Here is a 27,729-nt window from a genome sequence, read left to right as displayed (position 1 = left end):
CAAAGTGCAAGGCAGCAACAACAGCTGGTGCATGAGATGTGATTCACGTGTCGGGGCGGGGTGTCCTTACTGACTGATGGCTTATAAGTGGGTGGAAGGGGGGCTGGGTGGAGGTCTATTGACAGCTGAAATTCTGGCCGAGCCCCTCATGGCGTCATTTCTCTAGTGGACCCTCCACGTGAACCCACACAGGCTACAGTTTAGGACAAAGGCGCCCACCCTTTGCAAACGGCCTGTAGTTAAACATGTCTTTTGCACACAGGCTACATTGTGGCCAATGCGCTATTGCTTGAAACATTTGAAAAGTTTAAGCGTTATATAACTTTTGGGGAGAAGTATGTATTTGGCATATAGTGCATTTATTTGGTCGACAAAAATAAAACAAAAACAAATAAACAAAACCTCTAAAAATAAAAACAAAAAACCCCTCCAATGTTAATAATAGCCTATCATTGGTAGCCCAAGAGTAACCAACTAAGCGAATATTCCAAATACAACTATTCAATTACAGTTTCTCTACTCTAACAAGATGTTCACGCAGGTTCATCTTCACTTTTGCTTTCACCAGAAACTGTGGCAGCATATTACGGGGTTTTATTTTGGAAGTTTGGCCCGGCAGTCATTCCCCCTGGCTGCCCCCTCTGTGGTGGTCAATAGGAGTACAGCGGATTGCTGGCGGATGAGGGCGCCTGATCGCTGTGTGAAAACACACTGCCCACTTTAAGCGACGTAGCGTGTCTCTAACCCTGCAAGTGGACTAGATGATGAGCAGCAAATGAAGCAAAAACCCCGCCAGGAAAGCACGCACCCGATTCTGAGATTGAGTGATATGTAAAAAATCGTCCCGGAGAGATCTGACTAAGGCCGAACAGTCTGCGGTGAGGAAGCAGGACTTGTACCCGTTAATGCTTGCGCTGGCCATCAGATGAGCAACTTCTGAAAAGTACATCTGCGCTGTGCTTGCAGTTTTCAGCTCAACACTTCGGAAGAAGTAAGTTAATGTTTTTAAAGAGTGCAGCGTGTTGTGTGTGTCCATATATCTCCACGTTTTCAAGCATCTTATGCACGACTCGAGGCTTTGCTTATATGCAGCACTTCTTTTTATTTATTTATTTATTTATTTATTTTTTGCGCATCGCGCTTTGCAAAAATCTTTCTAACCCATCATAAACTCGTTGGTTCGAATCCCACTGCTTGACACAATGCGCACTATTAACAAGAGCTTACATTAGAATCAACAACACACGGGATTTGTTTTAAACTGTGCTGCAACTTGGCGCTGCAAGCGAAATTTGGAGAGTCAGAAATGGGATGCCAGCTATAGCTGGACGTGACGGACGTGTATACTTTTCTGTTGTTACCCCTGAAGTCCCGTTAATTACAGCTCAGGGTGGAGGCTATTGGCGCGCTGTGTTAAAGTGCATGCTGATAAATACCAAAAACCCCTGTGGAGAAACACAAACCTCTGGAATAAGATAGGAATGCAGTTTTATTTCAGAGTGATCAAGCTGTTGCGTTATGAAATACATCTAAACCTAGAGTAGTCTGAAATATTCAGAATATGTGTTGATTGTTTAGAGCATCGAAATCAGTTTGTCAGTGTGGACCAACACGTGAGTGACCATAACATCTGTAATGTTTTGATCTCTTTCACTGTAGATGCACAGCGTTAGGCTAGCGGCTCTCAAACTGTGGGGCAGGCTTTTCTCGTGGGGCATGGAGCCACTGCATGTGGGGGGATGACTCACCTGGGGAAACCATGGAGTGAATTAATGAAGAATAAACAAAAGGGCGAGCGGATGCGTTGACGCTGACCTCTATTTCATTAAAATTCAACTTGGATCTTTTTCAGTGTTAATGATATCGTGGAGCGTGAACTTTGTTTGGCTTATGAAGTTGGCCAGCCAGAAAAAAAAAAGTTTGTATTAAGATAACAAATACTACGATTTTCTGTCGAAAAGGGCAATTTCTCTTTAAAATATTTTGTATTTTATTCCACACATAATAAGCTGTGATTCATTTAAACCACTCATGTGGATTCAGCAGCAATCTAAAATCCAAAGACATTCAATATAATATGAAACCAGCAGAATAATATTAAGAGGAACTGTAAACATTTACTCAATCTAGTTTCTTACTGACTTAATTACTTCACTGATTAAAATATATTAAGACTTGCTAATTGATTTAGCCTCACACTAATAGGTTAACAAAGTTGATCACATTCCAGAAAAATCTTCACCATCCAATACTTGCCAATAGAATTTTTCCTCCTTATTGCATTTTTATTAACAGCATACATATTTTGCCAACTACAGGAGCACAGTGTTTCTTCATTTGTGGTTTTGATTAGGAAGCACACAACACCGTAATGAGATACACAGAAGAGTTCCACCTCTAGTTTTTCTTATTTCTGGCCATCTGCAGCTTGAGCAGTTTGGGTTGTGTGTAATATTAGTAATATTAGGGAAACATTCTTTACCCTAAATGGTTTGTTATTTATTTTCTGGAAGAAACGTATTTACTCTCACTTCAGAATCTCATAAAATCACTTGTTCACTTGCTCGAAAGCAGTGTTTTCTTCATAATCACTTCTCTGTGTAAATATAATCATTGTTACACAGACATATGAAACATATTGAATGCCCACTTTATGCTCCAGATGATTTGGAGGACAATAGAAAATCAGCAGCAGTGACACCAATACAGATCAGCAACATTTTTTCTTTGTATCAGCATAATTTGGTAATAGTTGTGCAAATATAGCTGAACCGAGTTCAGCTGGAGGGATCGGTTGTGCATTAATGCAGAGAAAAGCAATGCTGATATTTGTGGCGGTGAGATGTGAAACTGCAGCAGTTACACACCAGTCCCTACTAGGCAGCGGAAGAGAAATTTGAAAACATGAGGTGAGTAGTTTTAAGAGACATTACATCCATCAGTGTCTGTCTCTCTGTCGCCACACACAACATTAAGCGCAGCTGTTGTGTTCTAAAACCTCGGACAGCTCAACAGCACTCTGGAAACCATTAGATTTTGCACACATCCATGTCCACCTGGGCTTCAGTCATGGTTTTCAGAATGTGCGTGTGTGTGTCTGACATGCAGAGAGAAACATCACATTCAGGGCAAACTAGAACGGTACATGGTGCACAGCTATACATAGTCCAGATAACACAGGAGTTGATAGAGACTTTTATTCTTTCAAATTGGATTGAACTCCAAAACCTCGACCATTCAGTGTGAACCGTTCAAAACACAGTCATTAAAGCGTAATGTCACAGTTAATTTTCCTGTTCTGATTAATTTTTTTAAACTGTCTCTGAAATTACCAGCTATGACAAGCAACAATTTTAGTGTCAAGCACCTATAACAGATGAAAAACTCAATTTTAAAACAAATTTTCACATTCACACATTTTCCGACCTCTTTTGCGTGCATTTTCTTTCTCTCTGCTGGACTTTTGGTTGTGCTCGTTACTGTTGTCATTCTCTCTCTGACATGCATACTTGATTTTATTTATACAGCTATGCATGCGTATACACACAAACACCCACTCTTTGCTTCTGTAGCCTCCCACACACATAGACATAAGTGGGGTTTGCAGATGTGTGACCTGATCTGCTTCCAGCAGAGGCTTTTCTTATGCCAATGTGCTGACTCTGAGTTTTCCACACTCTCTTATGAAATAAGAGTAGAAGACATTAGAGCCATCCAGTAGCCATATTTATATGGAGAAGTGGACACACAAACATGTGTGTACACAGGTTAAAAATTGCATATATTTTATATGCATAAATCCTCTTCACAAATATACTGAATTCCAGACAAATGTATGCAAATACATCCAACAGTACAAGGCTTATTAAGAGGAGATGGTTGCTGCAGTTTTCAGGTCCTGACTCTTGTGTGAGCGGCTCTGCCAAGGTAGGCTTTCACTCAGCAGTGTCTGCTGTAAAGTGCAGACTCATGTTGAAGTGGTACATTTACTAAAATGATGATGGGGGGGGGGTGAAAGTAAGGAAAAATATTTGCATGCTGTCTAGAGATCTAACAATTCTGAAACACAGATCAAAATTGCGTCGCAATCATCCAAAATGATGCATTGTGGTTCTATCTTCCTGTGCTGTGATTCCCACATGGAGTTGTTAATCTTAGTTAAATCATGCTAGTTTGGCGAAAGCTGTAACATTTAAAGATTGTTCAGGTCCCGGGTGAACTGGAAATACGTCAGAATAACAGAGTTTAGTTTTTCTTCATGACGATGATGGTCAAATGATCAGGGTTGTGGTAAAAATATATTTTTTCCCATAATCATTTTGTGTTATTTAACCCCTTTAAAGAAAACCTCAGTTTTTGTGGTATGATTTTGCTGATGTGTATTACAAGAACCAGTAGTTGGTTTTGGTGGAGACTTTGTATATGTATACTCAAAAGCACCACACGGTCAGTATTTGAATAGATTATGTTAAAATTACTATCATTTCTGCCACAACATTTTTCAAATAATGTGTACTGATTGTCCTTCGGTCACTGAGTGTAGCTATACCATGTTGAGGCAGAGTGACATGCTCCATGAAATTAGTTTAGGTGCCATGTGCGATAAATTATAGGCCTGTTGTGCCTGTTGTTGGTGAGAAAATGTTCATGAGTGCATAACTGAAGTTCACTGTAATTCTGCGTACCAAGCACCTTCATTTTTTTTTAGCTGTTCGTGTGTACTTCATCATGTTTTTAAGATGTCGTAGTTGTCTGGAATGTTTTCTAAATTTCCTTTGTTTTAAAGCTCCCCAGAATGATGACTTTTGCCAACACACTTTCATTTTTCCATGATTAAAGGCATATGTAATTAAAGATGCCCTGTAGAGTTTTCCGTGTACATAAACTCTCTTCCAGTCAATTCAATTTTATTTGTATAGAGCCAAATCAACACAAATAGTCACCTCAAGGTGCTTTGTATTGTAGGTAAAGACCCAACAATAATACAGAGAAAACCTGACAGTCAAAAAGACCCCCTATGAGCAAATATTTGGCGACAGTGGAAAGGAAAAATTCCTTTTTAACAGGAAGAAACCTCCGGCAGAACCAGGCTCAGGGAGGGGCAGTCATCTGCCACGACCAGTTGGGGCTGAGGGGACTGTTGACATCACTGTTTTTCACTAAGATTGGTTGTATTTTCTCTGCATGGAACATCAGGAATCAATTACAAAAATAAAATCATGCATAATTTATTGCGTGCATGTGCATCATGGTGCAGGATGTAAGTGGTCAAAAACTTTCATACCTTTTAATGTCTCTAAGCAACATTTAGAAATATTTTCTGGTGTTTAAACAGATTAGCCATATATTTAAAATTTTGCTGTATTTGTGGCAATGTAAAAATGTGATTTATGTCCAATGTGTCAAAAGCTTTATTACTAATATACCTCAACCAATACTCTGTGGGAATATCTACAGTATTCTAGGGCACTTTATTTTTTCTTTTTTAAAAAAATCTGTTATATTTATAGTGAATAAAGATCCAAATCACTCTGCATTGCAGGCATAGAGCACAAATTATTTTTTTAATTGATTCCTCCTAAATCTCATCTCTAATGTCCTGTTGTATGATATGTGGGCATGAATGGGATTCTCAGGATCCTCCAGTAAAGTAGCACTCCACCCCTCATCCATATGTATAATCATTTATGGCTGCAAAAATTTAAGTTGAGGACGGCCAGTACACTAAAAATAAGACGGCAGAACTGTAGTCCTCAAACCAATGAAAATAATGTGTCATTGTTGTCACTATGTCCATCTTTTATATACAGTCTATGTTTGGATAGAGATTTTTTCATTTTAATATAAAAATGAATTACTGTGCACATAGAAGGCAAAAAAAAAAAAGTGTTGTATTTTGAAATAACACCCCTTTCCCCACAAATTTAAAGTTTTACTTCTCAGGTCTGAGATATATTCAAAAGAGCAACAACGTACATGAGTAAATTTAGAATATGAAATGAGTAGTGTCCATAGCAAATATTTATTGACAGTCTTTCTGCTCTTTGTTTTCTCTCTGGAAGAACCTCAAACTAAACTTGGGCTTGCAACATTGTTGTGCGAGTGTGTGTGTGTGTGTGTGTGTGTGCATGCTATCCTTCTTCAGTTAAAGAAGAGAAGAACAGAAATGATGTGCCCTTTTACCCCTAACCTTTTTTTTTTCCCTCTGGCTTCTGCCTCCCTTGTCAGCTCCTTTAGAACAAACACAGATGATTAATATAGATTTAAGAAAACATGGGAGAGGCATGGTGCTGGCAGAAGGGGGCCAAGTCAAGATGTGCATCTGTGTGTGTTAGTATGTGTGATGTGCTCATGTTCCATGCACGTGTGTGTGTGCGCGCGCGCGCACTTTAGGGCAGAGGTAGTGGGAGGAGGGTTGAGGACGCAGCCCTTAAATGTTTACCAAGGGACCCCAAGAGGCCTGGTCTGAGCCTCCCTCTCTTCTGATTGGCTTAAGCAACTCTTCCTGTCAGCCTGAGAGTTTGTAATTGGGTAAGAGAGGAAGAAAAATGGGGGGCAGACTTGCACAAGATGGAGAAGGAGCACCAGACTTGCCAAGGCTTTCACAGATGTTTTCAGATGTGAAAGGGTGAGAGTAAAGTCGGGATTAAGGACATATTTTGGAGTAAAAGGGGCTATTAGAGCCGCTTTTGCTTTACTTTAGTCGTTCTACTGATGGAAGAATGTTAAACTAAACAATGTGATAAAAAAAAAAAGCGTAAGCGTAGGGGCAACAAAACTAACAAACAAACAAAAACTTATCTGAAAGTCTTTATCAGACATAATAGTTTAATAATTGAATAGAATGGATGCCAAAAATATTACATTCATTTGAGAAACATTTAACTAAGGTCACATGAGCTTGCCTCTTGACAGTTCTTTGCTATGAATTGTTGTATTGTATAACTTGGCCTCTGGACCCTTGGAATTCATCTGCACACATGTGACTGAATGTTTACGGTGTAAATGTCTGTTTCCCCATTCATCAAAAAAATTTGTTACATGTGACGAACCACAGTTGTTACCTGGTTTTGGTTTTATGTGTATGTTGCAATGTTTTTGTTTTTACTTGTTTTTTATGGTTCAGATTTACGGGCATGATTAAGTCTATTCTTAGGCTAAAAACATAAAATTAGAACATTTTTTTCTCCCCAATGCAGATGTTAGTTTTTCTTTAATCTACCGCTAGGCGTAAGCATTGGAAACTGAATGTATTTTTTTTTAATGTGTAGTTAATATAAGTCAAGTCAAGTAAACGGATGACTAGTATGGTAAATATGTGCCTGTATTTAATATATGCTGTTTTACAAGACTCATATGAGCTTTGCCCAGGCATTTCCTTTTCATTAGGTTTTTTTAAGGCACTGTTCAAGTTTTTCATTCTTGAACAAAGCATTGATAGCATTGAGAAGATAAGCCAGAATTCAGGATTCTTAAGATACTCTGTTCTCAGACCACGTTATTTAAGCAAACGTATCGTCCGTGGGGATGGGGTTGTTGGCTAAGTTGTGGAGACACAGCTGTAAATAACCAAGGGTGCGGACTGAAAATTTAGCCTATATTTAGAGGTCAGATATAAGAGGTAGAACTTGTCTCTAACACTGACTTCTTGAGCTTACCTTTAAAAAAAAAACTGCAAACAAATGACAGGGGTGTGTTAGAAGTTTTGTTTGGAAATGCAAACCTCAACAGCTTTTTTCAGATTGTTCTGCTTTTTTAATGTCATACAGGGTGTCATCCTATGTGCCAATCCTTAGGATCTGAAGATCCAATAATTGCAGCTGATTTGGTTTGGTCTTGAAAAGCCAATATGTTGGTAATAACAATCAAGCATATAATTGTTTGGCTTTGTGCCCTATGTGCCAACTATTCTTTTCTTGTTCACCCCCACTCTTATCATCAATGCTTTCCAGTTTGGTAAATCCATTACCAAAATCCTGCCTACCCATCACTAGACAGAAAACACTGACAACTCATTTTGCACAGATCCAAATATCCTTCTTCAATCGATGGATTCCAGAAACCGAGCTAAAAAGGAACATGATTTTATTCACTAAGCGGAATAAAATAAATGCTAATATTCCTCTTTATCTGCTGGAAGGATAACTTTGCAACTGTTTCCACTAATAGCTTAGTTTAATATGTATATACAGGTGGTCTAATAAATGTGTTAAGCACAGTAGCTGTTTAATATTGCCACATGTCCTGTTAATAAACCAGACAAACATGGACTGCAGTAATGTTTTTAAAAAATTGTTCCTGAGATCTACTTTGCTTAAACGATTGAAAACATTATCTTGTAGTGTGCACACAAAGTGAAACAATACATATACACAAACAAACAGTCACGTGTTCAACTTTCAAGTGCTGCAGCAGCCAACTTGTGTGATAATTCATTATACCCTGTCTCGTGTTAGGTTTCATGTACACCAACTGAAAATAAATAGCAGTTACAAATTGTGTTCACAGGCCAGAGAGGAAAAAGATGGAGTAAGTGGGGGGGAAGGAGGCTATTTCACAGGGGAGTGTCACCATGGAGTTTAGCTGATAATTATAATCACAGTGTCTCTGTCCACTCTTATTCTGCCCTCTGTCTCTCCCCAGCATCATGGCTCTCTTGCCCTCCGCTAATCTCCTGATTCTTCTCATTCTTTCCTCCCTGGATTGGCTGCCCTCTCCAGGATCGACGTTTCTCACCGATTGGGACCACATGACATCACCTGGTAGGTTATTGGTGTTTTTGCTTCTTTGTAACTAGTTAGAGGGAGAAATAACGTGACAAAAAAATCATTCTTCAGGCAGTTTATCAATCTTCCTGTGTGCACCTCATCAAATATTAACAAGTGTTTTTTGCGTGCAACATGCTGTTGACACTTGTTATCACGTCTTTTGTCAGACATCAGTTGCAGAATGCTGTTTGCTCAGATACATGTGGAAAGGTTCACTGTTGAGCAAACGCTGCATTTTCCTGATTTGGCTTGCCAGGCAGGATAGTGATCAATAGACTGGGGGTAAATATATGCCTGGGGCTGCTCTGTCAAAGTCCAGGGACAGGAGGATGCAGGATGTTCAGCCAGCTAACCCAGGTGCCACTGATCTATTTGAAATAATTAGGTGAAAGAATACCACAGATGAGGAAATGGGTTGGATTTGTCATAGCTTACCATTTTGAAACCAAAAACTTTGGCCAAGACAAGTATTTTTTTTAAATAAAGTGTAAACTCTTTCATCACAACCACAAAATGAACTGTAAAATAATGAGAAGACATCTTAGCCTAATGATAGGAGCAACTTCTGGAATTAGGCAGAAGTGTCAAACAAGGCAACCTGGACTGGAAAAAAAAGTTTGTGTTTGTCCTGTGCAAGAAAAACAAACAGGATAGAGAAATTCTTAGCCACCCCAAAGAAGTGATCACTTGAGGGTGATGAAGAGGAAAATTTCTTGTGCTGCAGTGTCTCCATTCCTGGATATATTTTATGAGGTTTACTTCTGGAAGATGAATAAGAAGCAATTTTCTGTCAAAAGATTTATTGTTGATGGACCTGGTTCCGTTTGCATAAAGTTGACTTGACTCTTGTTCAAGAAGTGAGCTAATAAATTGCGGATTTAAGGCATCTACTTGGATTTTAGTTGTGCACACTTGGATGAAAACAGTTTATTTCCTTCAAAATCAAATGGATAAAATAGTTTATTATGGTAAGGACTGGAGTCCAAAAAGATTGAATTAGCAGCTTAACTAGACACCTTTGGATAGAATGATTTGTTTGGCTAGATGCTAAATGAATTTGCATGTACGTAATGACACTGAAAAAAGTGCCCAACACAGTGAATATCATTAAACACATTACATTTTGGCAAGGTGGTGTGCTCCGAGTGAATTCTTAGGTGCATCTGCTCATTGCTGTTAAAACGTGAGGCAGACAGCATTAGTCAGTGACCTGAGATCTGCAGCCCGTCTCTGGGCAACCTGCAGGCTGCTGCAGCACCTGTTGCCAGAATGGAAAGCATGCCTGTTACCTGGAGAAACATTAGTAGAATTTCAACTGTTTGATTCTGGCCCTGCACTTGCACATGTGCTTAATACATGCAAACAATTTAGCATTACCTTTCATTTGCATTTGTACTGTATTGCCTTTGAAAAAGAACACCTAAGCATCAAGACAAATCATGTCTGTCTGGTTATGGAAGGTATGGCATGCCTTAAATGTTATTTTAAGTTATTAATAGTGCACTTGACAGCAATTTATTACCTCCATCTTTACATTATCTTTGATGTGTGTGACATTTCGTAGCTGTGTTTTTTTGCTTTTAGGATGTGAATGCTGTAAGCACAGAGTCTGCAAAGAATCTGCAAGTAGTTCATTTCAAGAAAACACAGTTTGATTGACATATTTATCAGTACACAGATTTCTTGATGAGAAGCCAATAGGTCGATCAAGCAGTAATTGTTTTTTTTTCCTTTTATGACATGTTTTTGGTATCCTTAAAAACAGGGAAATAACTTGCCAATTTACTAAGACACTTTATCTTCCATTATACGGGTTTAATGAGAAACAGCTGGAAAAATACCGCTGGAATCTGCTGGAGAATGCCAACTCATTGTGTTTTCTCTGGCGAAATTAAGATCAAGTCCACACTCTGGGTTCTTTTTTATTTTTGTTTTTTAGCCATTTGCAGTTATGCAATTTGCAGCATACTGAAATGCAGTGACAGTGGAAATTAAAGTTTCCCCATTTGTTATCTAGTTAAATTTCTTCTGCTCCTCACTATAAACTCTCCTCTGATCATGAAAATCACATATTTAGATGTTTTTTTCTCTACAAATAATTGCTTCCTGCCTTAAAATGGCTTAGAAGTAACTTTGCACCTTTGACTTCTTTAGTATGTGAGGGTCAGTTCTCACCCACCACTCCACCGCCTGTCTGAAGTTCAAGCATACTTTCTAACCTTCAACTCTGTTCACTCCTGTAAAACTACTTTAGACTCCACTGTGGCAAGCTCTAATTCAGCCATATATGTTCAGAATGGTACAGGGGGTCTTTAGGTTGGTTGTTATGGACAAATGCATAACTCAGTGGGCCCAAATGATGTCAGATCTGGTGCCAAAGAAACAATTTTACAGATTTTAGCTGTAAATCGAGCCGTCTTCTTTTCTTCTGGCCTGAAATTTAATTCATGGTTAAGGGTCATGTTATTAGGTATAATGAATTGCTTTTAAGATGTTTACTTGTACAAACGTATATGCTTCTCCATCATGGCTTTCATATATATATATTGTGATGGGATGGGAAGAGGAGAGGAGAGGAGAGGAGGCGAAGTTAAATGGTTTTGGTGCTTAATTTGGTGTAGCTGAGACTAACATCTAAGGATAAGGTTTGAGCTCTATGTCTTTGCCCTCAGGCCTTATATCTTTGTTAACAGACTGGATCAAATATCTTAATCTCTGTCACTTTACAGTACCTTTCTGATAAGCTCTCAGGAAAAACTGCTGATAACCAGGTGATGTCAAACCATCGATCATTCTGTTTGGTTCTCCTCCATCAAATGTTGAAATGGTTCCAGTGACCACTGTGGTAATGTGGCCCTGGTCTTCCTCAACAACCGTTAAAACATCTGTAAACACAAAGCAGACTGTGATAGCATGAGCAAACACATGCAGCCTGTGCCTTTCCCACTGTACAACTTCCAGTCTGGACAGCTGCTCTCTTAAGTAGGGCTCACATGGAGAATTTATATTAGCTTTTTTATACACATCAAAAATAATGTTACAGTAAGAAGCAGTCTTGTGCAGTATGTGAGTCACCCTTAGCATTATGCTTTTGGAGTTGTTTAAAACCATTTTGTTGCTCCACTTATGGACCTAAAAGAGTCTTCCTGGAATTGTGTGTCTGCAGCATATTTATGTCTGTTGTAGACCAGCCACAGAACAAGCCAAGAGTAGACATTTGGAGATGCTCCTATGTAGTTAAAGGCTTACCATAGTGATTATAGGCTGTGTTAGTCATTTGACTCTATCCGTCCTTGCTCTCTCTCTCTCGCTCTCTCTCACACACACACACACACTTTCCTTTTTCTTTTATTTTCTTCCACAAACTTCCTTCCTTCCTTGATTGTCTGTGTGGTTCAAGAGGACCTTGCTCCTTAAGCACATAGATCACATACATTGATTCTGTTCAACAGGGCTGTGTTCCTTGCCACGGAGGTGGTAACTAGTGGTAACCGTGCAGAGGTTTGGTCCATCTGGCTTGTACACACAATCTACTGGTACATCTGCTTCAGTGGGTGTGAGCTTCAAAGTTGGGGCCTTGTGTGGGTAATGGTGCCTGAAGTTAAACACAAAGTTGGAAAAGCAGAAGACAGACATGCAATATTGTAGATAGCAGAAGCTGAGGGGAATACATGGTTGGCACGGTGCTGCATAATGGAAGGAACGCTGCAGAGAAGATTTAATGGCACCATTTTGCATGTCGGAAATATGTCCTCATTTTAACAGGAAAGTTACATAAACTGCAGGGCTGATAGAGGGATGCCAGAGAAGAAATTAAAAACCCTTTTCACACATCAGCAGCAGCCCTGGACTGCTCTCAACATTGCCTGGCAGAGCTACAAAGAATTGAAATACCTGACTCAGACAGTTTGGACATTAAACTGTCTTTTCCGTGCCATCTCCATAGTACAAGGACCATGCTGTCTGATTAAGCCAGTGTGAGAATAGAGCAGGTAAATTTGTTTCATTCACAGCAAATGAGCAGTTGCCACCTGACCTGCCTCCTGTACACTCTATTCAGGCAGCACCCTTTCCTAAACCAGAGTATTACCTGTGGCAAAAATGCATCTCATGTGGAATATCTCCTGTTGTGTGCTACATTGGACACACTATGTCGCAGTCATTAACGTGTATAGAAATGTTCTTATCTTGCAAAATAAATAAGTGCATGCTAAAAATTGTTGATTCATGAAATGTGAATAAGAATCAAATGAAACTGAGCTCACTATCTGTGGTCTTCATTCATCACTTTCTTCTAGCAAAAGAAAAGTTTGAATATTGAAGCTGAGAGACTGAAACTGATTGACTTGTTTGGTAAAAATGAAAAAAAAAATCTTGTATTTGCTGTGTTAATTACTTGTATAGTTTGCTAAAATGCTGCAGCAAAAACTTCTTACTTTCATAATATGAAAAGTTGTATAGGCAAAGAACTATAAGAAAAGCCTTGTGGAAGGTTTGTTAACAGTCATGCACTTGTAAGGTAATTGAATAGCAGCTAGCCTAGAAATTATATTTGTATTTCAGCTCCCTACAGTATCAGTGTAGGCTAACGTTACATAATAGATAGAAGGTTGATTTGTCTCATATCCTTTGACCTGTAACACTCTGCAGTAGAAAACCCAAAGAAAAAACTTTATTTATTTATTTGAACATGGAAATAATATAATATAACTAAGCCAGTTCTGTAAGATGTAATGGCATTAGAAGGGATTAATATCATTAGTCGCTGTGACCACAATAAGCTGGCTGGGTCACTACACGGTTAAACACACCAGACTGTGTCTGTTGGACGTCAAAGCTGATGAACATTGTCAAGAGGATGAATTGAGAACTTGTCATCCAAATGCACCCGAGCTTTAAATGAGAAGAAGCCGCATTGTGTGTCCTGCTGTGTTACTGGGAGGAGAGGCAGGATGTATTCAAGGAATTGAACAATGGCATATTTTTTGTCGGTTATTGTTTTGAAGGTGTAAGTTTAGTGCATATGCATTTGTGTGTGTCTGTGCACTTATGTGTGGAACTTCGTGTGCATGTTGGAAGTTATTTATATCACCTGTTTACATTCCGTTGTTTGTATCTTGTTGCAGTCGCTCACCTTTCTCCCCGTCTTTTCTGGCCTACTTCACACTCTTACTGGCTGCATAAAGAGTTACACCATGTCCTAACTCACTATTTAACCTCCAGCATTAAGTTCAGTTAGGGGCTTTTAATTTTCAGTGCCGGTTATATGTAAAAAATAAGGAAGACGTATGAGAGTATTTTGAATATGAAATAAATTCCTTTTAGATTTTGTCCCCACCTCTTCCAATTTTTTTTCTCTCCAGGCCAGCTCATTCTTTTTTTGTCTCATCATCTAAGACGTGTTCCCTGTGGAAGAAAAATTATGTCGTCTGCTGCACACACAGTTACACTTCTGCTTGTGTGTGTGTGTCTATGGGCTCTGGTGCAGGGATATAATGTAAGACTTGGCATGTGCAGAGTGACAGGCACTTTTACTCTTAGCACAGTGTCAGTGTGTGCTGCCAATTTCTCCATCTGGTTAACAGAAATACACACACACATGCAGAGTGATGGTGCTTCAAGAAGAGATCATATGGCAGAAGTTGGTGCTGAAATACAGGCTCAGAAATGTCTGAAGTTTGCTGGGCAGGTAGCACTGTTTAAAATGGTACTGTAAAATCAAACTGAAAACAGAATTAAATGATTTGCACATCTCATAAACCCACATTTTTTTTTTCATAATAGAACACAGAAGAACAGTTTTCCAGTTTTCCACTTTGCCTCAGTCCATTTTGAATGAGCTTTGGCCCAGAGAAGATGGCGGTATTTCTGGATCGTGTTCACATATGGCTTCTTCGCCGCATAATAGAGCTTTAACCCGCATTTGAGGATGTCACGGTGAACAAGGATTTCTGGAAGTGTTCCTGAGCCCATGTAGTGATTTTCATGACAGAATCATGCCTGTTTTTAATGCAGTGCTGCCTGAGGACCCAAAGATCACGAGCATCCATCTTTGATTTTCCCCCTTGCTCCTTGTATACAAAGATTTCTCTAGATTCTCAGATTCTTTTGATGATCTACTGTCAATGATGAGATATTCAAAGTCTTCATTTTATGTTGAGGAACCTTATTCTGAAATTGTTTCACATTGTAGATACAGTTTTTTTTTTTTTTTGTGAACCTCTTCGCTTCTTTAGCACTGTCTCTCTAAGATGCTCTTTTTATATCCAGTTATGTTGCTGACCTGTTGTCAATTAACCTCATTAGTTGCAAAATGTTCCTCCAGCTGTTTCTCTGTAGTATCATTTACTTTTCCAGCCTTTAGTTGCACCTGTCCCAACTTTTTTGTAAGTGTTGCTGCCATCAAATTCAAAATTACCTTATTTTTTTGTAAAAAAAAAAATTGTGCATTTTCTCAGTTTAGATATTTTATATTTTTCTATGTTCTGTTGTGGATATGAGTTCATAAGATTTGCAAATCAGTGCATTCTGTTTTTATTTACATTTTGCACAGCGTCCTAACCTTTTTAGAACTGGGGTTGTACATGAGGTTTATGCAAAATTATTAAAATATTAGCTGTTTAAGTTATAGCTTTGCTCCAAGAAATGTAACCATTTATATTTATGGTTTAAATGAAGACTTGCAAAAGCAAGTCTGCTTTTAGCGTCATGTGATTGTGTTTTTTGTGGTCAACTGAGAGCAGACTCTCAGAGTTATTTGAGCGATGTGACTGGGGACAACAGGTTCAACTGGCAGCTCTGTGTGTTCTCCTAAAGTACAGGGCAACCAAATCATTTTTAAACTGAAGCCACAATGAAGAGACACTAAGAGCCATGGGCTCTCATTTATATGTCTTTTTGGCATTGTGTATGGTAATCATAAGTAAGAAACAGACAAAATTACTACCAAAGGATGTACCCAAATTGAAAATGCGACTCCCAAGTAATAGATGTAGTCAGTGGCATATTTAGGTAACATTTTAAGAATAAAACAAAATCTAATTCACCATAAACAAAATCATTAACAGATTTTTATTTATTTTTTGTCTTTCTGTGGAAGCTGGGAGCATGACAAATAAGATTCAGAAAGTTGTGTTTCCAAAATGTTTTAGTATTTCTGTCAATAGGACCTGATCAAAGTAACAGCTAAGCATAAGAAATGTGTATTTTATGTTTCATGTTTCTTTTATATCAGTCAGTAACTCTTCCTAATATTTGCACACATGAAGAGTTGAGTTATGGACCCAGAACTGAACCCAGAGGAACCTCACACGGGATGACAGTTGGGGCAGATTATGAATCATCTGCAAAATCATATCAAAAGTGCTCTAAACTATACCTGTACTCCTAAAGCTGTTTAAAATGATGATGTAAAACTGTAATACTGATTTTAAAAAAGTGTTCTGATTTAATTTCAAAACATCTGTTTTCATCAACAGATGTTGGTAATAAAAGAGCTCAACATTAACTTAAATCTGCCAATGAGCTGGAAAAGGTGGTAATTCGCAGCGTCGTCACTTCATTTCACTCCTCGTTACAATCAAGCATTTCACAATACGGTAGCTGATAAATCCCAGTTGCACCTTTTTCTTCACCTTTTTAGTTCTGCTTGCCAGCTGACGCGAGAGCCGACCGCGAGGTGCTTTATTTAGGTTTCTTAGTGGATTTTAAACCCTGTAATGGATAAAGCTGACATGGTGGTAGATAAATGGTAGCTTCTTTCCTATATGGACTGATGAAGAGAGGATGTGAAGATAAGAGCTGTTTATCAGTCTCAGCTGCACATTCACAGGGACAGATAGATACATATGGACAGCCAGGATGAGACACACACACACACACACTCAAATTAGTTTCCTTTTTTCAGCAACAGGCTTTCAACTCATTTAATGGCACCTGGCAGGTACAGGCAGGATTTAGCTTTCTATCACTGAAACTCAAGTATAGTTATATATGGCCACATGCAGATAATGTGAGTATAGCCTTAAAAAATACATTACTGGCCTGTTCATTCAGATTATTAGCATCTTCCTGTCAAAACATTGCCCCCTCCAGCCAGTTACAACTTGAACAGTTCCCTTTTTTGTATTTATTCTCTGAAAAATTGAAAAGGAGAAAATGAGTGAGAATGAGGAAATTAGAGTGTGACTGTCCAGGTGTTGCAGCTCAACCTTTCACCTTTGACATACTTTAAGTTCAAAAATCTAAAACGCTGTCTAGAAAATGCAATCGCCTTTTGACCTCAACCTTCTTCTTCACATGTTTTCTCTCCATGCTGGCTAGAATAACAACCACGAACTAAAAATTCACACAAAAGGCTTGTCTTATTCTGTAAATACTGATGATAATAAAAGTATCAGAATAATTATATGAGGAACAAAATAATATATAGAACAAGTCTTGTGAGTTGTGAGATGCCACAAACATTTCCTGACATTGGAATTGCCAGTTGTTAAGAAATTTCACCCCCCCTGAAAAGTACAGTTTTTATTCCAGGTATCCTGTCCTTATGTAGTTCTGAGACCTTCTTGCATTCGGTGTCTGTAGAAAGCTCTTTGATGTTTGCAGCTGGAATTTGTTGGATGGGGAAGGGAGGCCGAGAGTTGAAATAGCAAACCTCTGGGAACCACAACAGTGTGCAAAAGGTGAAAGGAGGAGAGGTGGGAAAGGCACAACTGCACAGGAATGCGGAGAATTATGAGGTTATACTGGCACTAAATAGCTTGGAAGCAAAGTAGTCAAACTAAGGGTCTATATTCTGCATGAATAAACGGCAGCAGTGTGCTGTCTGCCCCACCTAAGTTGGTCTTCTTTTTAGTTTGTTTTGTGGTAGTTAGATGAGTGTATGTTGACTCGGGATGCATGCTTGGTAGGTGCTGTGTGGCGTGCTATAATTTTTTTTTTCAAGTGAACAGTCTTAAATGAGTCTGTGGAGATTTTTGGGGCGGTTTTATGTTTGTAAACTATCAGCTGCAGTTGGCCTATAATTTCTTTCCTCTATGTTTTGATGCATGTTTAGGTTCTAGGTCTGTGTGTGATTTGTAATGCAGCCAGTGAGAAGAGAGAGCTGGCGGAGAGCCAGTGGAGCAGAAATCAATGGTACTTTCAGCTGCTTATTTATGGTTGCACCAAACTGTGGGACTCTATGCTGCTGGATGAGAAACTGATCTCCAGCAGGAGTGTGGGCTGGGAGGGGGGGGATTGTTGATGAGGAGTGACGGAGTGCCAAGGGAGAGGCGGAAAGGGCTGAATGAGGAGCTCAGAGTGGGGCAGAGGAAAAATGTTACGAAACACGAGTGGATAGATGTTAAGGTTTGCAGCACAATACATTTTTATCAAATTCTTTTTTCTACTCATCTGTGCACACGAGTAGATTCATGAGATAGCAGGAGCCACAGTTAGATCAGCACGCTGTCTGCAGAAAGCGTTACTCCTGCTGCTCATTCCTTGGCTTTTAACATGTGCAATTTTAAGAGAAAGGAATCAAATACTTTGGCACATTTGCAAGCTTGTATTTGTGCATTGTTTCAGAAATCATGTTGAAACATGCCACAGAAGCATTTTGAATTTGTATAACAGCTCGTTGTGTATAAATAAAGCAGGATTACACTTAATACCCAAAGCTCACATGTGGAACATTTCATTGATAGTCTTTTTGTCCTTCAAGTGTGGATCGTAAACTTGTGCTGTTATTAAATTGTGTTTTTATGATTTTTTACACTGTGGCATGTTTCTGCAATCTTGAGGTTAAGATTCAATTTCAGGTAGCTTACTCGGCTCTCCTGTGAAAAAGCGATGTTTTTAACCAGCAGAAGTCATGGTTAAGTTCTTTGGCGTTGTTGCACTGATGAAGTAAAAACCCCCGCGGACACCTATAGATGTCAATAAAGGTGATTCATTAGCCTAATACAGTCTGAGTTCCTTCCTCTCTCTGTCTTTCAGCTCCCATTGAGCCTCATTTTTCTGAGTGCATATCAAGGGACCAGGCGACGTTCCGCTGTTGGTGGAGTCCCGGCAGCTTCCAAAACCTGTCCTCCCCTGGAGCAGTCAGAGTCTTCTACCTGAAGAAAGAGTGAGTGTGATCTCCACAGTGCTTACTTTGCTCTGAGAAATCATTGTAATTGCCTGGTTTGAAGAGGACTTCATGTGAGCACTTTGTTATGTGTGAATCAATGAGCCCCATTAAAGCCATAATAACCTTCAGTTGATAATTTTGTTTTTTTACTTCTTCTGTTTCTTCTGCCATTGTTTCACTCATTCAGCTCTCATGCCAGCCAATGGAAGGAGTGCCCTGAGTATATCCATTCAAGCAGGGAATGTTTCTTTGATGAAAACCACACATCTATTTGGATCACTTACTGCATGCAGCTTCGCACTCAGAACAACATCACCTATTTCAATGAAGATGACTGTTTCACTGTGGAGAATATTGGTTAGTAGATTTAAAAAAAAAAAGTTCAGTAAATTGTTTGTTCCACATTTCAAGCTATAAGATAGTAATAAAGGATTTTTACCCGTGCAGAAGGTTTCCAGGAAATTCTGCTTGTTTTTTGCATATCAGCTTTCACCAGTTATTTATGTCAGATGCACGGTGCTTAAATGTTTTGATGTCTCACAGTCTTTAGCCAACAAAGACTGTAGAAGATGCTGACAAGTAACATATCACATGCCAACGTCATATGTCAGCTGATATCTTCATCATGGGAAGATCATCTGAGTTCTGTTTATGTGTACAAATTGATTGTCAGCCTGTTTTATAAATAAGATTTGGGTGTTATCTTAACCACTTGACCTGTAGCAGGGTCAGGATGTTGGTTGCTGTCTGTTCTTCCAGACTTCTCTGTTTACAGTCTCAACAGCTACTTCTTGTATTTCAAACAAGTTTGAAAATGAATGCTGCCAAATAATTCTTGATATTGTTTTTGACTGCTTTTCCAATTGTACCCAATCAATTTGTGATGTGTCTAGTATATATCTGGTTTCACCTTTTATAAAATTCTGGTTTTAAGAAGGGATTGACAAAACCTGCTGTAAATTGATATGTTGCACATTATGCCATTATATACTGTAGATAATGCAATTTATTGACTTTATGAATATATGCAGTATGGTTTAAAAAATATTCTGTTAACATCTTTTTTTTTTTAATCATTAATTAATATACCAAATCAGTAGCTGTAAATAGCTGTGTGCTTTCTTCCTTTTTGAGTATGAACTTTTGCCTTTTTCCTGACAGTACGTCCTGACCCACCAGTGTCTCTAAACTGGACCCTGCTGAATATAAGCCCTTCTGGGCTAAATTATGATGTCAAAGTTAACTGGGAGCCCCCGCCCACTGCTGATGTTGGGCTGGGATGGATGCGTGTTGAGTATGAGTTGCAGTACAGAGAGAGAAATACGACAAACTGGGAAGCAGTAAGTGTTTTATTCTTAGCTTTTTAATTCTCTCATCCAGCTTTGCTTTTTACACACAATTCTTCACACTGACACAACCCATTTTCACACATCTTTGTTCACACAAATAAAAAACACTCATGCATGCTCTTAAAAGTAAATTGTAGGCCATTGAAGCAGGGTGTAATGCTTCTCTTTCCCTCCCCCTGAACACTTATGGTTAAAATGTAGTGCAGCTTTGTTGGCAAGGCTGTGGAAGCCAAAGTGAGGCCTTAGCCTTTCTGAAGGAAGTGAATGGAGGAATCTGTAGGTCAGAGGTCATGGGACCTGGTATGGGCTCATATTCCTTGCTGCCTGGCTTGCTTACTGGAGACCTCACGTCCATCTGTTACATGTCTTCTATCCAGACTATCTGAAGTGCACCAACAATTGTGCTTTTGGAAAGGTTGCAGTTACAGGTGCCAAAAATAAACATGGACCTCTTGACACCCTCCTTTTCTTACTCAGCCTCAGCATTGGTGTTGTTCCTATTTCTGTCATAGAGCTGCATCAGTAACAACAGCGTTACTTTTTATTTTTTCATTTTAAAAAGCTTTGTCTGTCTTTGCGATTTTCAGTTGGAGATTCAGCGAAACACTCATCAGACAATCTACGGCCTGCACTTAGGAAAAGAATATGAAGTACACATCCGCTGCAGGATGCAGGCCTTCATTAAATTTGGCGAGTTCAGCGACTCCATCTTCATTCAAGTGACTGAGATTGCTAGCACAGGTATAAGAGCTGTTAGAATAAAGCAATACATCTTTGGTGAAATGCAAATAATGACGATGACTGGTCTCTTGTTTTTGTTTTTGTATAGTTAACACAGTTTGATTGCAAAAAACTTGATCAAGCTAGAGCACTGGTTGTGGTAATGATGATGATCTGTTTCATTCTGCTTTTTAGAGTCTGCTGTCCATCTCACAGTGGTTCTTGTGTTTGGGACTGTGGGTATCCTCATACTCTTCATGCTCATAGTCATCTCTCAGCAGAACAGGTAGGAACAATCACACGCGCCTTTTCTTTCGTGCGTGTAGCTCATTGGTGTCCAAAACATTTGTGAAACAGTGATATATTTGCTAAATCAGGAGCAGACTGGGCAGCTTTTCCATCACTGCTGTCTCTCGCTGTTAATGAATTATCTTTATCAAGTTCTCCTGTCATTGCAGATTAATGATATTTCTGCTGCCGCCTGTTCCTGCACCCAAAATCAAAGGCATCGATTCAGAGCTGTTAAAGGTATTTTTGCTCTGTGATTTTTCTTATGTGAGCAAATACTAGACCCCAGCAATCAAGTAGCATGACTGATCTTTGGCAAGGGGATGAAAATGATTGATATATTATAATCATATTTTTTTCACTCAGAAGTCCAGAGTCAAATAGCTTCTAATATCTACACTCTTTTGAATATTCAGGATAGATTTGGATATGAAGAACGGTGGAATTGTAAACAAACAAAAAAACGACAGTGCTTGCAGTTGTGCGCTTTTATTAATTAAAATGACTGTATAAGGCATTTTGTAATCACATATCTATTATTATAAGGTCTTTACCTTACAATATAAAGTGCCTTGAGGCAACTGTTGTTGTGATTTAGTGCTATATACATAAAATTGAATTGAATTGAACTGAATTGCAATTTTGATAAAAAAAAAAAAAACAGAACGTCTGTACGCGCTGCTTATTTGGACGGAACAGGTTACGTCACGCAATCACTGCATCACCCACTCATCCTCTCTCCCAGTCACTACCTGTTTATCATCTGACTCAGCCATCAAATAAATGTGAACCAAAACTGAATACGAATAACAAGACAAGGACAGTAGGACCACTGAGGGAGAATTAAACATGAAGAGGGTCGCGGCTCAGCATTGTGTTGTGGGTGTGTTATTTACAGCATGCATTTAAAACCTTTGCAAAACAAGATGATCTCTGAACACTGAAAAAAAAAATTCTGATGTGAATTGATAAAAAATATGCTGTTATTTCGACAGTAGACAAAGATAAAATACACTTTTTTGTTGCGTTTAAGATTGTAGACACCAGCCTGTAAGTCACAGTGTTTAGTAGATGAAATTATTACAACTTTCTGTATTTAAATGTCACCACACTTATATATACACTTACAAATTTGCACACTTACAGAAGGGGAAACTGGATGAGCTGAATTTTATGCTGAGTGGTGGAGGAATCGACGGCCTACCCACATACGCACCAGATTTCTACCAAGATGAGCCATGGGTGGAGCTTATCGAGGTGGATGTGGAGGATGAAGACAGTGGAGGGAAGGAGGATAACCGTGGCTCAGACACCCAGAAGCTCCTGGGTCAGCCCCAGCACATCAACATAGGCTGCTCCAATGCAGTCAGGTATAGTAAAGATTTACATTTAAAGGTCTTATTCATGTAACCAAATTACTCATCAAATGCTAATTTTTTTGCCTTTCTCTTGGTCTTTGCTTCTCCTCCAGTTGCCCTGATGCTGACTCAGGGCGGGCCAGCTGTTACGACGCAGATCTGCCTGAACAAGAGACCCTAATGCTGATGGCCACCCTTCTGCCAGGACAACCTGATGACAAAGAAACCTCCCTTGATGTTGTAGAAAGATCCTCAGCCTCTGATGCAGGTGATAGGCCTCTCATCCAAACCCAAACTAGAGGGCCCCAGACCTGGGTCAACACAGACTTCTATGCTCAGGTCAGCAATGTTATGCCCTCTGGTGGTGTGGTGTTGTCTCCTGGACAGCAACTCAGAATCCAGGAGAGCATCTCAGCCACCGAGGAGGAAACAAAAAAGAAGCGAAAAGGAAATGAAGACGGTGAGGAGTCTGAGGAAGGGAAGCAGAAAGAGCTGCAGTTTCGGCTGATAGTAGTGGATCCAGAGGGAAATGGCTACACTACAGAGAGCAATGTCCAGCAGATCAGCACTCCTCCCCCCAGCTCTCTCATGCCTGGTGAGGGGTACCATATCATACACCCTCAGCCAGTGGAGCCTAGACCTACAGTCACAACAGAGGTTAATCAGTCACCTTACATTCTGCCTGACTCTCCCCAGTTCCTTGCTCCTGTCGCAGACTACACAGTGGTTCAGGAGCTAGACAGTCATCATAGTCTGCTCCTTAACCCGCCTACCCACCACACCCCCCCTCCCTGCCTGCCACAGCACCCATTCAAGGCACCTATGCCTGTGGGGTACATTACCCCAGACTTGCTGGGGAACCTCACACAATGAAATGACAATGGCATCAGATATAAGGAAGTAACCCACAGTCGTCCTACCTGATTCTTGCTGGAAACCAAGTAACTGGGTGGATAAGATGTGCATTAGTGTCTGTTTTCAGAGGATGCTGAAAGGCAGATATGAAAAGCTGCAAGCTATTCTCTTAACTTCTTTGCATCTGCTCAGTCAGTTTTTTTGAGGCAGGCAAATAACATCACATACCAAATCCACAGTTTGCTCTTGTCAATATTCATGCATCCTTGCACGATTGTAATGAGTCAAACAAGCATAATATCAGCGCTTAACTGCCTTGTGTCACATTGCAGCTCTGGCTTATTGTGTTCAGAGCAATGACACTGTTACAGTCTTAATTTTACAGAGCACTGTCAGCGTATGATTGATGGTGTATGATTTAACATCAAACAGAAGCCATTGTTGATGGTGATGATGTTTACACCACCGAGGTACTTTGTCAGTTTTATTTTCTTATAGGAGATCGTTCTTATCTTTCTTATCTCATCATGTCATATTCGTACTTCACTAGAGATATATTTTTTATAAAAAACAAAACAACCTAATACACTGTTCAGTTCGTATCCAGATTTAGCTTGCATTCCTTTCTTCATTTTCTCTAAAAAGATAGCTGCACGCATTTTCAGAGTAAATATTCAAACTGAGATTATATGAGGTCAAGATATGTTTCTCTTAACTAGTAGTTCCATATACTGTTTAACACTTTAAACAAATGAAGAAAACCGTCCAAGACACACACACACACACACACACACACACACACACACACACACACACACACACACACACACACACACACACACACACACACACACACACACACAGATACCAAAGTCAGGGGAAACAAATTAAAGTTAGTCTAGACATTTATTATCACAGTTATACCTCTTTCTTTCCTTGGAACATGTTTAAAGGAAGTCTGGGAAATGAAGGAAACACTAACTGATGCAGAAGTAGAAGAGACAGAAATGAAAACACTTATTAAACTAATACCTGGAATGAACTGAATATCGCAGACTGACATACATATCCCACTGTGTAATCTTTAAAAAAATTTGAGGTTTTTTTCATTTTGACACCAGGTTCACACATCACACTTGCTTTATGAGAAAGAATTAATTCAGTTTTGCTCACAGCTGGGAGAAACCTGTGCTATATATTACGGAGCACCACCAAGTGCCTTGCTCAAGGGCACATTGATATTGTGGTTTAGTAGAGAGAAAGGAACACATGCGCACACCTAGCAATTCAGAGAGACGAGCACAGCTTAAAAGCTATTCTTTAACTGCTCAAGCTTTCTACTTGGGATTTGTATTCTTCTCATGTAAATGGAGCAAGTGGAAAGACTGTGAACGTATATTTTAGATGTAATCAGCTAACACTTTATACCAATTAACTGCCAAGTGTTAACAGCTTGTGCCTATAATACAGTCATCGGCTTGCCAGTTGTGTGCTATGGTATTATGCTGATGTATTGCTTTGTACAGGCCAGATCTAGAAGTGCTTTGTGTTGATGAATTGCGCAGATTCGCTATTAAAAATCTGCACAAGCACTACAACAGCAACATGCATGCATGCATGCATGAAAACAAAGCATAAAATCATTTCTCTTAATCATATTTTACATTTTGCCTCCCTTATATAGTTGTTCAGCTGTGAACCATAATATGCATGATGCTGGTCATGCTCATAATACTTTTTAAATCAAAAATGATTAACTGCAAACAGACATGTACATATATGTGAGGGTTCTTTCCCCAGAAAAACTGTGTTACATATAGTTGCTTAATCAGATCTATAGCTTAAAGCCTTATTAGCCTTTACTGTAACTTTGTCCTAGTTCATGGAAAATATAAAATTTTTTGTAATATAATGTTAGCCAGAGGAAACCTTTTGTAAAGTTTTGAAATCTCAACAAGTCCAGGAATAAATCAGATGCATTGTTACTGTTTAAAATCCAGGCAGCCTCCAAATGATCTTTTCTCACCATAAACCAAATGTACTACAGAGCAAAGGAAGCACATCCTGCATAGAAATATGTTGTTAAAACAGATTAGTGGAAAGATGAGTATATACCTTTTTATCAGACAATCCCATAGCAAAACAAGAGCCATATTATTTTTTTTTACATGGATCTGATTAATATGTCACGTCTCTATTTCTGTCTCTTTCCATCTCTGTCTCTCCTTCCTTTGAAAAGATCTGTTATGTTGTTGCACCCTAGTGCAGATGATACCAGCAAGTCCTTGCTGTTGCAGAAATGTCTTAATATATTTACTATTGCTGTAAAATTGCAAGCGTATATTTTTATGTCATTAGTAATAGCCACAATATATTGCTGCTCAGTGCATGCATTTTTCCAGCATTCAGCCTTTCTATAGTATCAGTTGAGAGAGTGCAACAATCACTGTAACATGCACAATTGTTGATGTTTTGTGGGCGAAATCAGTAATGAGTAGCATTATTAACAGGACTGTTTCGCCCCCAGAATCCTTCACAGTGTTTACTCGTCCAAAGATTCCCAGAAGGCTCTCTGTCTATAAGAAGGAAGATCCGATAATGGGAATAGCACTGTTTTGATTCTGTATCAGTTGTACCACAGTGATTTTAAAAGTGTGAAAACTGAAATATGAAACAGCAACAACAACAAAAAAAAAGTTCAATCTGTGAAAGTGGTTTTTTTTAAAGGTTACAGTAGGGTAGAAATATTTGGGAGGTGCTTCTTTTCTTCAAGCTGTACAAATGTTTACTATATTTCAATTGTTATTTCAAGCTTATAAATGTTACAGACACTTTAGAGGAAGCACTTTGTACACATACAATATATGTCTGATGTTAAAAATAGTAGTCAGATTTTGTAAGTGAGTGAAAAAAAAAATAGCACTATAAAATAGCATATTATATTTTCTAGTGAGCACAGTAATCAGAAAATGAGGAACAGTATCAGTATCGATAAGCTTCAGTTTTGTTTTACGGAGTTTATTTTGAAAGGACGTGTTTTACACTAACAGATTGCTAGAAAGATGTACTGTAATGGAGTATTTAATATTTGCTATAAGATTTACAGATAGATAAAGCAGATTTTTTAAGTCATATCAAAAATAGAGGCAGAGTGAAATAGGTATATTGTTACTCTGTACTCTGACTTTCCTCCCACAGTGTGATTTCAGCATTTCATTATTTGAAAGTGCATTTTTGATGGGGGGGGGGGGTTAAAATATTTTATAATGATGCATTCTAGCCCCCAGTCTGTCAGTCCAAGTGTGGCTTTTGTCGTGCTATCGTGTCTGGAAGTAGTTTTGCTGGAATCTGTGCTGCTTGTTACTCTTTATCAAGCAAAGAGCAGTGAGCCACACATTTTTCAGCTTGTTGAGGAAATAGTTTAATTCTTGACTTGAGTACAGCGGTATACAGTCTGGTTTTTAATGACCTTCAGTGGCTCCACTCTATTTCCTTCTATGTGCTATTTATTTGTCTGCTTAGAGTCCCGCCACCTTACCCAAGTTAACTGTGAATGGTGTAGCATGAGTAATATATTCTCTGCCATTTGTCATCTTGTTTAATACAACTGGAAATGTTCTGCATGCCGAAATCAGACACATCACCATTGTGGTCTCAAGTATGAGGTTTTGATTATGACTTATTTCCTTCATATTTTTAGACCTCCCCGTGGTTGGAGCCACTGTCCTTGTCTGTTGGCTGCTGTTTTACTCAGGGCCAAGAACGTGATGTTTATTTGATATTGTTCTCTTGCCAATTGAGCCTTTCTGGTGTTGTATATGTGATCAATAAGCTCTCAGCAAGTTATAGAATAAATATACAGCATCTTGGTCATTATTTTTGTCATGTTGTCTTCAAGAATGAAAAAATAAAACATTTTTAAAAGGCAAATTGAACTGTGCCTTTCTGGGTTGCAGTTAACATTGGACCAATTATTTTACTTTCAACTCATTTTGTATTATAAATGCAAAAGCAAACCATACAAATTAGATTTCTCTGGGTTGTCAAGATCATGTTACTGATTATAGACAATTTAGAACAGTAGTTATCACTAATTCCATTTAAAAAGCAACTCACTAAACCACTGCCAGCTGTGTCTTTTAAAAGCACACAAGTGGCATACTGCACAGTAAAGGTCAGCTCAGATCAGCACTCAGTGACAGAAGAAGTCTGTTAATGAAGAAAATTTACTGCTCAGTGTGGTCTGAGAGTTTAAATGCAAACAGATTTCTCTATGT

General features: G+C 38.9%; 1 protein-coding gene across 1 annotated transcript; it reads left to right on the top strand.

The window, feature by feature from the left end:
• The first annotated feature begins 756 nt into the window (after positions 1-756).
• ghra (growth hormone receptor a) lies at positions 757-27,344 on the top strand. Its single transcript, XM_030737493.1, has 10 exons — positions 757-991; positions 8,644-8,762; positions 18,750-18,879; positions 19,070-19,239; positions 20,044-20,222; positions 20,819-20,972; positions 21,147-21,237; positions 21,410-21,479; positions 22,386-22,609; positions 22,711-27,344. The coding sequence occupies exons 2-10, from the start codon at positions 8,648-8,650 to the stop codon at positions 23,468-23,470; spliced, it is 1,893 nt and encodes a 630-aa protein (XP_030593353.1). The 5' UTR covers positions 757-991; positions 8,644-8,647; the 3' UTR covers positions 23,471-27,344.
• Positions 27,345-27,729: the final 385 nt, after the last annotated feature.

The sequence above is a fragment of the Archocentrus centrarchus genome, chromosome 9 (assembly GCF_007364275.1).
Source record: "Archocentrus centrarchus isolate MPI-CPG fArcCen1 chromosome 9, fArcCen1, whole genome shotgun sequence".
In the NCBI taxonomy this organism is placed as follows: Eukaryota; Metazoa; Chordata; class Actinopteri; order Cichliformes; family Cichlidae; genus Archocentrus; species Archocentrus centrarchus.
The sequence above is the reverse complement of the archived record's forward strand: the minus strand, read 5'-3'. Positions and strand labels throughout refer to the sequence as shown.